The sequence below is a fragment of the Lolium rigidum genome, chromosome 7, assembly GCF_022539505.1.
Source record: "Lolium rigidum isolate FL_2022 chromosome 7, APGP_CSIRO_Lrig_0.1, whole genome shotgun sequence".
Classification (NCBI taxonomy): domain Eukaryota; kingdom Viridiplantae; phylum Streptophyta; class Magnoliopsida; order Poales; family Poaceae; genus Lolium; species Lolium rigidum.
Window position 1 is genome coordinate 316,881,004 of NC_061514.1, and position 13,179 is coordinate 316,894,182.

General features: G+C 43.3%; 1 protein-coding gene across 1 annotated transcript; it reads left to right on the top strand.

Moving 5' to 3' along the window:
* The first annotated feature begins 1,503 nt into the window (after window positions 1-1,503).
* Window positions 1,504-7,908, top strand: LOC124677051 (RNA-binding protein Nova-1-like). The gene is made up of 11 exons (XM_047213047.1): window positions 1,504-2,079; window positions 2,196-2,290; window positions 2,879-3,051; window positions 3,303-3,423; window positions 4,190-4,493; window positions 4,610-4,704; window positions 5,298-5,470; window positions 5,722-5,842; window positions 6,610-6,829; window positions 7,327-7,519; window positions 7,601-7,908. The coding sequence occupies exons 1-11, from the start codon at window positions 1,717-1,719 to the stop codon at window positions 7,711-7,713; spliced, it is 1,971 nt and encodes a 656-aa protein (XP_047069003.1). The 5' UTR covers window positions 1,504-1,716; the 3' UTR covers window positions 7,714-7,908.
* The last annotated feature ends 5,271 nt before the right edge of the window (window positions 7,909-13,179 follow it).

The following is a 13,179-nucleotide window of genomic DNA, read 5'->3' on the forward strand; positions in this document are numbered from 1 at the left end:
GTAGCACAACTAATACAAAATGTAATTAGGAGCTATGCTAGTGCAATTAAGCACATGACAAAGGAAAAAAACATCAAGTTACACACCACAAACGAAGATATCATATTGGCATGTTGCATATAGTAGTTTTTTTAAGATGAGAATCATGAATGTAGGCTATGTAACCCTCGGTGCCCTCTCTAGGTCCGTCACAACTCCTCTTGTGCTCCTCGGAGGCCTTGGTAGTGAGGGTGGCGTCTCGGTGGGCGGCTGCATTGGCGATGACATTGGACGCAAAGAAGAGGCCGGGTCGAAGAGAGAAAACATTGTTGAAGTGTATAAGTAGATTGTCTAGCTCTTTTCACCAGTTCGGACTTTTGGTTCAAGTGGCTAGTGCATGAAGCTTAACATGGTATCAGAGCCCCAGGTCTCAAGTTCAAATCCTGGCTTTCACATGGTTTTCGCAATTAAGCCTAAAAATTGTTGTTGTTCATGGTTTTCGCAATTAAGCCTAAAAATTGTTGTTGTCCCCCTCTTTAGCCACCGCTGATGCCCTGTTTCGGTGTGCTCTTCTTCTTTCACGTGTTGACTTTCTCTTCTCTCGTCACACGCGAGTGGGGGTGTTGTGAAATGTATATGTGGATTGTCTAGCCTTTCCATCAGTTCGGACTTTTGGTCAAGTGGCTAGTGCATGAAGCTTAACAAACATGACCCGGAAGAAGAAGTGTGAGTGAGCTCCGGTCGCCGTGTCTATGCACAAGAGTTATAAGGAATGGATTATAAGGAATCTGGCAAAGTACCTAGTCCTTATCACCGATAAAAAAAAGCCTCATCCCAGTGTCTAATTCACAGTTGTGCACATGGCACACCCTGTGTTTATTTCTGAGATGTCTCACCACTCTGCTTATTTAAAAATACCTCTAGTTTCATCTCACCATGGATCTTTTCCATTTTTCCTACTAAATCCATCTCATGAAGTTTGTCCAAGATTTGTTATTTTTTTAAATATATTTAAGTAGTACTCCCTCAGCCTATTTTAATTGACTCGGATTTAGTACAATTTTATACTAAATTAGAGTCAATTAAAAGGGACCAAAGGGAGTATTTAGTAACTAGATACATTTAAATTTGGATAAATTCCACACATGTTACTGCTAAAGTTGCTTAGAATGGTTTCAAGGAATTGATTTTAACTAAAAATTGTCACAACTTTTTAGATACAGATAAATCTGTAGCTGAAACATGTTTATATAGGTAAAGTTGAGAAGTTTGTTTTAGAAAAGAGTTGCTTCGACTGCAAGCTGCTTCAATTAACTAACTGGTTTCTTTCTTTTTTTTTTCTGTGAACACAAAATGGGGAAGAAAAGAAAAAGGGTCTGTGTGGCTGACTGGCTTGACCCGGCCCGGCAGGCGTGAAACGATAGGAGAGAGCAGAGCAGAGCAGAGGAAAAGCAAGGAAAGGAAGCGAGGCGGCGGCCACCCGACCATCCCCATGGCCATGGCTTCCTCGCCGCCGGCCTCCGACTACGAAGGTAGGAGTGGAGGACACCCGCATTCCCTTCGCTTCCTCCGTCCTACACCGAATCCTCGGATCCATCTCCTTCCTTCCCTCCTATGCTTTTCCTTTCCTTTTTTCTTCTTCCCCAACAAGAACACCACCACCTAGACCGATGATCCGTCCCCTCCGCCTCCGACGGTTCTCCCACTCACCGCCACCGCCACCGCCGCACACCGTCGATGCTGCATTTCCGGCCCCCCTCCGAGCCCGACTCGTCGGCACAGACAGGAAAAAACGAGGGTTTGCCTTCCAATTACCTCAATTTAACTTCGGAACCCGCCGTTGATCTCCCCGTTTCAGATGACTTGGGGGAGCAGCGGACGCACGTCAGGATCCTGGTCTCCGACTCCGAGGCCGACAGCATCATCGGCAGGGGCGGGTCCGCCGTCACCGCCCTCCAGTCCACCTCCGGGGCGCTCGTCAAGGTCTCCCGCCGCGGCCAGCTCCTCCCCGGCACCGGCCGCAGGGTCCTCCTCGTCTCCGGCCTCTTTCACCAGGTCATGGACGCCGCCGAGATCATACTCAAGAAAATCCTCTACCAGGTCCGTTACCCTGCTCTCCTCTGCTCCGCTCCGCTCTGCTCGAGTTTCGTGTCGGTTCAGTCTGATGGTCTTCAGTTGGTTGCTTAATCCTCTGCTCTGCTCTGCACTGGCCTCAGGGCGGCCAGGTGATCGACGAGCGGGCCACCGTCGTGCTCGTGGTGCCCGACGCGTCCTGCGGCGTGCTCATTGGCAAAGGGGGAACGAACATCAAGTACGCATTGTTTTCCTTCAGCTGCTCATGCCCAGTCATGCTGTGTGTGATGTACTTGCGATGGCACATCTCCAGGGAACAATTTTCTCTGTATCTATCTACATTTCATGTGGAATTGCATGTTTCGTAATTGTGACAAAAAAAAAACTGGCAGAAATGTGTAATCTATGGTTCTAGCACTGTTATTGTTGTGATCCTTTTCTCTATCTATGTATGTATTTGGTTTACCGCAGTGCAATTGCATGTTTTGGGTTGTCACATAGACCATGTCCACACAATTGGTCAGATATGTGGTCATAACATTTAATTTGCACATTACAATCTATGGTTCTAACAGTGCTATTACTGTTAGATTCTTATATTTAAACCACCTTTGTGTATGGGATCACATATAAACACAGGACTCACAGAGGCATGCTGTGAAATTCAGCTTCAGCTCTGCTTCTTCTAGTTCACTATTTGTTTGGGTGCCTAGGCTGCATTTGTTTCCATTTCACTAGTATCTCCATCTTCATATTTCTTCTGTTTATTTGTACTTTTGAGAAATTGCAGCCTTGATGCATATTCCCCTTTTTGTTTACCATTTAGGTCACTAGCTGAAGTATCAAATGCTGGAATTGTGATCTCACCGCACGACAAATACTATGGTCTGCACGATAGGCTGGTTACAATCACAGGAAACTTGGACAACCAGCTGCAGGCGATATTCTTGATACTTTCTGAGTTGCTGGAGGACGATCGCTACTCACGTATCTATGCAGGTTTTTCTTCATTAATTTTAGCACTGGACGCTACTACTGTCTTTTCGGCATTTTTCTTGTCATATGTATTTGCCTGCTACTCAGTTTCGGGTTGGATGCCTCTTCATTCACATCTTGTCTGCATTGGGGTAGTTTGGTATAGTATCTGTCAAAGGCTTGCAGCAAGACTGAACTTTAAGAATAGGTTGCTTACATATTCTTATATGGTATGTGTATCGAGATCCTGAACTAGTTTAGATTTATTTATGAAGGAGCAACGGAGAGATCAGCAGCCATGTCGGGGTCCTCCGATGAAGATAATTCTAGGGAGACAGATACCCTGCCTTCTCCTTTGCATTTGACGCCCGCGATCGGACTCCCTGTACCTGACATGTACGTATGCAATTCCTACTTTATTTTAAATGCAGTAACGTGCAGAAAATAATGCTGTGCCCATGCTAGGTATTCGAATGGTTCAATCCACCATGTAGGGTCTCAACGCACCAAATCTGTTAACTGTTTTAGTCCCGTTATGTGCATATTGAGAAATTATGGACTAGATTCACACATGTTGTCCATTTTATTTTGGCTGTTATGGCAGCTTTAGAAAACTTCTATTTATTGGCCACCAACATCAACAATTGCAAGAGTAGCAACAAAAGCAAAATAAGAACATATCGCCTATCGCTACAATATCCATTGCATGGTCTTCACGGAGTGGTGTTTCGATGTTGAGCTTGGTTGTTCCTGGGTCTTGAGTGGGGCTCGGCCCTTTGGCGAATGTGGGCGTGGCCCCATTGGTGTTGTTCTATGTTCTTCGCCCGGTTTTCCACTAATTAACTGGGCACCTCGTCTTAATTAATGTGTTATGCAAAGCTTTTGCCTTCGTTAAAAAAAACTAATATCCATTGCATGAATGTCAAGTTGGAGGGTGAATGTAACATATGCACTACATGCACATGTGGTTTCACTGTTTTGCTGCTAATGCTAATTTAGATAAATGTTAATCAGCATGTCCTCTGTTTTGATTTTAAAATTTGCTGAAACAACTTTCTTACCATGTGCGCTTTTTAATTACAACATTTTCAGCAATTGTTTTTTTTGTGTGAGAGACTTCCAGGAATGTTTAAGCGTTTCTGTGTTCTTTTATGTCATCCAGTCTCGATACAAGGTTGGAGACTTGGGATGATCCCACTCCAAGGGAATCTGAATTTAGTCTCAAGGACTTGGGGGAGCAGTGGACGCACGTCAGGATCCTGGTCTCTGACTCCGAGGCCGGCAGCATCATCGGCAGGGGCGGGTCCACCGTCACCGCCCTCCAGTCCACCTCCGGGGCGCTCGTCAAGGTCTCCCGCCGCGGCCAGCTCCTCCCCGGCACTGGCCGCAGGGTCCTCCTCGTCTCCGGCCTCTTTCACCAGGTCATGGACGCCGCCGAGATCATACTCAAGAAAATCCTCTACCAGGTCCGTTACCCTGCTCTCCTCTGCTCCGCTCCGCTCTGCTCGAGTTTCGTGTCGGTTCAGTCTGATGGTCTTCAGTTGGTTGCTTAATCCTCTGCTCTGCTCTGCACTGGCCTCAGGGCGGCCAGGTGATCGACGAGCGGGCCACCGTCGTGCTCGTGGTGCCCGACGCGTCCTGCGGCGTGCTCATTGGCAAAGGGGGAACGAACATCAAGTACGCATTGTTTTCCTTCAGCTGCTCATGCCCAGTCATGCTGTGTGTGATGTACTTGCGATGGCACATCTCCAGGGAACAATTTTCTCTGTATCTATCTACATTTCATGTGGAATTGCATGTTTCGTAATTGTGACAAAAAAAAAAAAAAACTGGCAGAAATGTGTAATCTACGGTTCTAGCACTGTTATTGTTGTGATCCTTTTCTCTATCTATGTATGTATCTGGTTTACCGCAGTGCAATTGCATGTTTTGGGTTGTCACATAGACCATGTCCACACAATTGGTCAGATATGTGGTCATAACATTTAATTTGCACATTACAATCTATGGTTCTAACAGTGCTATTACTGTTAGATTCTTATATTTAAACCACCTTTGTGTATGGGATCACATATAAACACAGGACTCACAGAGGCATGCTGTGAAATTCAGCTTCAGCTCTGCTTCTTCTAGTTCACTATTTGTTTGGGTGCCTAGGCTGCATTTGTTTCCATTTCACTAGTATCTGCATCTTCATATTTCTTCTGTTTATTTGTACTTTTTAGAAATTGCAGCCTTGATGCATATTCCCCTTTTTGTTTACCATTTAGGTCACTAGCTGAAGTATCAAATGCTGGAATTGTGATCTCACCGCACGACAAATACTATGGTCTGCACGATAGGCTGGTTACAATCACAGGAAACTTGGACAACCAGCTGCAGGCGATATTCTTGATACTTTCTGAGTTGCTGGAGGACGATCGCTACTCACGTATCTATGCAGGTTTTTCTTCATTAATTTTAGCACTGGACGCTACTACTGTCTTTTCGGCATTTTTCTTGTCATATGTATTTGCCTGCTACTCAGTTTCGGGTTGGATGCCTCTTCATTCACATCTTGTCTGCATTGGGGTAGTTTGGTATAGTATCTGTCAAAGGCTTGCAGCAAGACTGAACTTCAAGAATAGGTTGCTTACATATTCTTATATGGTATGTGTATCGAGATCCTGAACTAGTTTAGATTTATTTATGAAGGAGCAACGGAGAGATCAGCAGCCATGTCGGGGTCCTCCGATGAAGATAATTCTAGGGACACAGATACCCTGCCTTCTCCTTTGCATTTGACGCCCGCGATCGGACTCCCTGTACCTGACATGTACGTATGCAATTCCTACTTTATTTTAAATGCAGTAACGTGCAGAAAATAATGCTGTGCCCATGCTAGGTATTCGAATGGTTCAATCCACCATGTAGGGTCTCAACGCACCAAACCTGTTAACTGTTTTAGTCCCGTTATGTGCATATTGGGAAATTATGGACTAGATTCACACATGTTGTCCATTTTATTTTGGCTGTTATGGCAGCTTTAGAAAACTTCTATTTATTGGCCACCAACATCAACAATTGCAAGAGTAGCAACAAAAGCAAAATAAGACCATATCGTCTAATCGCTACAATATCCATTGCATGGTCTTCACGGAGTGGTGTTTCGATGTTGAGCTTGGTTGTTCCTGGGTCTTGAGTGGGGCTCGGCCCTTTGGCGAATGTGGGCGTGGCCCCATTGGTGTTGTTCTATGTTCTTCGCCCGGTTTTCCACTAATTAACTGGGCACCTCGTCTTAATTAATGTGTTATGCAAAGCTTTTGCCTTCGTTAAAAAAAACTAATATCCATTGCATGAATGTCAAGTTGGAGGGTGAATGTAACATATGCACTACATGCACATGTGGTTTCACTGTTTTGCTGCTAATGCTAATTTAGATAAATGTTAATCAGCATGTCCTCTGTTTTGATTTTAAAATTTGCTGAAACAACTTTCTTACCATGTGCGCTTTTTAATTACAACATTTTCAGCAATTGTTTTTTTTGTGTGAGAGACTTCCAGGAATGTTTAAGCGTTTCTGTGTTCTTTTATGTCATCCAGTCTCGATACAAGGTTGGAGACTTGGGATGATCCCACTCCAAGGGAATCTGAATTTAGTCTCAAGGACTTACGTGGGGCATTTATTGCTGCTGCAAGGCAACATTCCAGCGTCAATACCATGCCACTGACTCGGGAGGAGAGGCTCAAGCGTAGAGATAAGAATGATAGGAATAGTTTGATGATAGCATTGGAAGTATATACCAAGAAACATAATTTGCAGGTCACACCCACATCAATCAACCATGGCTGTTATTTTGTTTTGTTTATTGCTATGCTAATTGGTTGTTACAACTCAGCTTACTACTTATCTGAACAAACCGGTGTTAGTATATTTTTCTACAAATTCTATCGAACTTCAAGAAGTTTGACTTGCACAAAACTAGAACTTCAGTTATTTTGGTATTGAAGGGAGTAGAGGTTACCTATCAGTACTTTTATTCTATTTTTAGAATAGACATGCAGTTTAAGTGAATCCATCTGCAATAATGAGCAGTGTTTATTTGCTATTACCTATCAGTAGTACTTTTATTCTATTTTTAGAATAGACATGCAGTTTATTACTTGAGTGAACCCATCCGCAATAATGAGCAGTGTTTATTTGCTATTATCATTTAGACTACTGATTTAGCCCATTACGCAAGTTATGTCCAGAAATGAAATGCAATTTACTATTTATCTGAATTGGGCTTCTTATATTTACATGTGTCTATATTGCAGTCCAGTGATTTTGAAATTGTGCAAGTCCAAGAGAGAAATCTTATTGATGAATATGGAAAGGGATATATACATTTCAACTTTGTAGTGAGAGGGTTAAATGGTGAAGTAAAAAAATTCTTTGCTGAAGTACATCCTAACATTAAAGATGACACAGGTGTTTATCTGTGCACACCATTGGAAGAAAATGACAAAGGTATTTTCACATTCTGCTATCTTTATGCTAGTTTTTATCTTAGGCTAGGCATTTAATAATGCACTTGTTTTCCTTTTGGAGGTCATTGCTACGGGTGTAAAGATCGGGCTAATGGTCTTGCTCACCCCAATGGAGGTGGTTTCTTAGGCGGCCATAAAGAAGTTGGTTTTCCATTTATGGAGTTTGAGGATTGAATGCTATGAGATAGCCGCTTAAATTCATTTTCATGCAGGAAAGAATAGGCTCGCCTTTATCTGATTGGCATGAATTTCTGCAAAGAAACATATTCTGTGAGGCAATACATATTATGTGCATGCTATCTGTTGGATATTATGCTTGTGAGCTACTCTCTGGTTGTTCACCTAATACAAGCCTGAACACCTGTGCAATTACTCATAGTATGGCGTGTGCTATCTTGATGAAGAGATTTGTGTCCAGTTACTTCAGTGCTTGTAATTGTGGTTTTTTTCATGATTGTGTGTTATCTGACCTAGAACAAGTTGCTAGAGCAATAGTGATCTAAGTTCTTAGGCGAGCTCTAGCCTACAAATCCCTTAATGTTTGAGTGCCACAAGAATGGATGATACATGAATATATCCTTCCATTTGTAAATGATCAGGTCAGGTTGATTTGCTAAAACGCAATCAGCAGCCATTTAGTTTGCTGATATGTGCTTCTTGTCCTCCATGTTTGTTTGTGTCTAACCTGTTTGGAGATGCATTTATTGGAATACTTTGGTGCCGATGAAGTAATTGAGATGTGTTATTTGGGCACAGTAGATATTGTTCTAGTTACTTGGAATTAGAAGTTTATCTCTTCATATTATATTTAATTTTGTCAAATCTTTGGGCCTGTTGTATGAACAAAAGCTTATAGTTATGGATATAAATTTGCATTGATACTGAGTAGTGCTACATATATGTGGGATCTTGTGCTTTTCTTTTCAAATGGACATGAGCAAAATAAGTAAATCATTTGCCAGCAGCTTCCCAAGCAAGTTGGGGTAGGCTTAATTCATTCTCTGCCAAAAAAAAAGCTAGCTAGTACCAAATCGTTTCTAGGATGTGTTATCTGCTTAGAGAAATTATTATAACCATTATTTCATAGCATACGCCCTTTACAGTTATGCAGTTGCCACAAGTGCATTGATGTGAAAATCCTGATCTGTCATGATATTATAACCAAATCCTCTAATTTAGTAATCTGATGAAGGTAACAACTCAAGCAGTTCTCCTGGTCATCTTGTTCTTGCAATATGTGTGCAGTCCCTATGAGTTTTCATGTCAAATATGTTGATAACTATTACACTTTAGACCCTCAAATGTGTGTTTTTTCACAGCATGTTTGGAAAATATAGGGAAATGCATTGGGTGTTTTAGGGTGGAGGTTTGTTGGGGTATTAGGATCAGGAAATTGATTATGAGTCTCAGTCTCTTGTTTGGTGTCTGATGGGGATTTGGTTCATGGGTAGACTTTGAGTGTTGTACTGAGCCTGACAGAGTCAAAAGAGTTTTAAGGGGACATGCTGTAGAGATGAGGGATCTTGCACATTAACCATTAGTGAACTGATTGAAACAGTTGTTGCCGATGAGAGGTGGTTGGTACAGAGTGGCCTCCAACCTGTGCTGAAACAGGTACATTTCAGTGTCGTTCTGCTTCAACAAAACCTTTTACGTGTACTGTTGTTTTATCCTGAATTGCTTTCCCAGAGTGTTGCTATATGCGCCTAATGTCAACCTATCATACACTTGTAGATAAGGCAAGATATTTGGGGATTTGAAAATGCAGAGTTTTATATTATACGATTGTCAGAATATCTTCTTGTTTGTGTATTTGGTCATGTGTGCTTTCATTTGTTTCATTTTTTAATGAGTGGTAAACTATAAATGGCATTGCTGTTGTATTGAGTCTTTCAGGCTGAGATGTGCCTCTATATATGCTCATAATTACATGCTTTTAGCGATGCTGCTTTGTGGGACATGTGAATAGTAATATGTTTCAGATCTTGTAAATCTTGACCTTGCCTTGGTCAGTTCTCTTATCAAAGAACGTCCATCTTTTATGTGAATTGATATGGTAGTTGTTGCCTGAATTTGCAATTCCAACAATCTTCCTTCTGCTAAGGTGATGGCTCCATTTCGTTCTTGGGATTTCTATTTTCGTGCCCTCGGTTCTTTAGTTGTGCTCAGTTTTCCCCAGCTCCTTAGTTTTTCCTCAGTTTTCCCCAAGTTCTTGTTTGAAACCCGCAGAAGCAGCTCAGACGGCAGGATTTCCGTTTAGTTGACCGTTCCGTGCTGACGTGTGGGGCCGCGTCGTGTGGGCCCGCGTCGCGTGGGGCTGGTAGAAAGGGACCGCGTGGGACAGGACGAGATAGCGTTTGGTTCCACGTGAGCAGGAGCTGGGTTTTGTCTCTCTCGGCCCAAATTGACATTTTCCCTTTTAAGAGTACCTTTTCCACCTCCTTCTCTCTGTCTTTTTTCACCTAATTAGTATCAAATCTAGAGAAGCTTCTATTTCTGCCTTTTGGCCCTCGTTTTTTGCCTAATATGGCAGCAAATCTAGAAGCTAGTATATGATAAATTCACAGCAGCATAATCAGAAAACTAAGTATAATACATAAACTGCATACAACAGCCAAAAGCAGCCAATAACGTTGTTAATGTTCACGACAAACTAAGCTGAAAAAAATACAAGACACACGCAATGTATGGCCAACAGAAGATTCCTCATTGCTCATATATTTCTTCGTCTCCCCATTCGTGCATTATCCCAAGGAAATATTCATTGAACTCCTTCCGTCTGCAGTGTGCGGCCAATACATCCTCCAAATGGTATGGCCTGTGTTCATATCTCAGACCGTAGTTTCCCATTCTATCCACATATCGTGGCCACTCATCCCAGGCCTTTGTATCATGAATGTACTCTCTGATATAACCCAAATCGGCGTAGTAGATGCAGCCAGGTCGAAGTGTCGGGTGCACTCTGGTGTCGACGGAGATACACCGGATATAATGCACGAAGAAGGCATGACTCGCCAATGTTACCGACCGGATGGAGAGAGCGGCTCCGAGTGTCCACACGAGTACACCAATGGTTGGTCCTCCAAAAGCATGTTGTCCAACAACACAAGCAGCAGATCACCATCCGACTTCACAAGATAGAACTTGTCATTTCCAAGTTGTGGAAATGAAATTAGTGTCTCCATCTTGACAGTGCTCGCGCGCTGCTGCAACTGTAGATTGGTGCACACTATTCCTCCGGACTCAAAATTGTCCACAGCTATTGCATACAGTTCACCATTGAACGGGGTAATGCAACGCAAACCATGGTTCTCGATCGAAAAACTTCCATCTCCCCAATCATCTTCGTATATATCCTTAGTTGGAGTGCTCTCATCGACCCAACTAATTTCGTTCGGGTAATGTGAGCAAACGAAGACCATAGTAGGGGATTTGATTACAGCGACTGAATCCAGAAAAACAGATGGCATCAACGCCTCAAACATAGTGTTCGATGCCTTTGTGAGTGGGTTCAGAAGCCGTATCTTGTGCGGCGGGTTCTTCTGGGCACGCACGATGACGCCATGGAAAAAGCCGACGAATTAGTATCTAAAATATATTGATGAAGATAACATTCAGCACTAAGATTGAAAATAAGAATAGATTAACCCTATAGATATGGAGGAATTTGGAGGAATTTGAACCTTGCACGAACTTCCGATAGATCTATGGTGACGTAGCGGGATGTGCCGAGTTGGAGGAAGGTGAACTCAGCGGCGCGTGGAAGGGCGTGGTCTACCATGATCCATTCGTGCAGGTGCACGTCGGGCTCAGGTAAACCTGAGCGCTAATTTCTACAGACTTGCCTCATAGCAGAGTAGGCGTTCACGTACTCCTCATTCGCCAGTAAGCATTCGCCGATCTTGTGAAGTGGTTCGTCACCCATGAGAGAGGCCCAGCTCATGGAGGCGCCTCGCTTGGATGCGCCGCCCTCGGAGGCGACGGGCTCGGCGGCGACGGGCTCGGAGGCGATGGGCTCGGAGGCGACGGGCTCGGCGGCGACGGGCTCGGAGGCGACGGGCTCGGAGGCGACGGGCTCGGCGGCGACGGCCTCGGAGGCGACGGGCTCGGGGGCGATGGATGCCGGCGCATTCTTCTTCTCCATCGCCGGCAGGGCTCGTACGGCGGTTGGGGTTTTTCCTTCAATTTGGAGAAGTTGATGGGACGTGAGAGGCGTGGTTTCGTGCGTGAGCGAGAATGATACGTACTGTGTGCAGAGGGAGGGAGAGAGGGTCTTACGCGTCCTAAATGCGACCCACGTCCTACGCGTCCACTAGTGCACGTTTGCACCGCGACACACGTCAACAATGGCACGTCTTCCACTTCTGCACCGCAACACGCGTCCTCGAGTCTAACACTGGAAATTTAGATATACTCAGGTATACCCTCGAGTCATATACTAGCATTTTTTGTGTGCTCAGTTTTTCCCTTGATTGCTAATACTGGCTAGTGCAATATACTCAGTTTTACCCTCAAGTGGCTGGTCAACAGAGAGTCAACAAATGAGATTAACCAGTTAAATGAGTTATTTAATGTGCAAAAAAATCCAAAAAAGAGTGGCACTTACTCATGGAGTCTTTACCACAAATTTCCACTTCTCAAATCATAGATAAACTATAGATAAATCAAGTTTTACCACAAATTGCCACTTCTCAAATCACCTAGTAGCTATGAAGGTGCATGGTTTTCCACAATAAGCCCTACCCAAAACAGCTTTCCCCAAAACATACTTTGTCTGAATGAGGCCATAATTTTCACACTCATGTATATTTGTATTACAAATAGTTTGAGGTAGGCCAAGATGGGTTTCATTGTACAAAACACGCATTTTTCATTTTTAAATCTCATATTTGAATCCCTTAGTCTGTTTACTACTCACTTGCCCTTGGTTTCTTGATACTACTCAGTTTTGCCCTCTTCCTTCACAAATTATCACAGACGCCCAACATTGCCCTGATTGGTCTAACCCATGTCAGGCGGATCGTGCTCGCCGACCGTTGATCGTATGATTTAACGGGCAGGATAACCCCTATCTCTCTCTAGTCGGGGCCACCACCTTCTCTATCTCTCTGTCGGCGGTTAGTTTCCACCCTCTATGTATGCTAAAGGGCGGTTACCCAGTACGCTAAAGTTTGGTTTTCTGCATTATTTTTCACGAGCTAAATTATAAACTCTTTTAGGCATTATTTTTCACGCAAAAAATGATAAACCATCACCGATTTGTACTTTTCACGCAAAAAATGATACACCATCACCCATTTGTTGTAGCCATTAATTTTCACGCAAAAAATGATACACCATCACCAATTTGTTGTAGCCATTACTTTCCACGCAAAAAATGATACACCATCACCCATTTCTTGTAGCCATTACTTTCCACGCAAAAAATGATGAACAATCACCGATTTCTTGTAGCCATTACGGTAAAATGATAAACTATCATGAATTACCATTTCTTTTAGGCATTACTTTCACGGTAAAATGATAAACTATATCACGAAGTTCCATTTCCGTCAAGATAGTCCGCATTACTTTTTTGTTGAGATATACTCCCTCCGTTCACAAATAAGTATACTTTTAGCTTTTTTACTAAGTCAAATA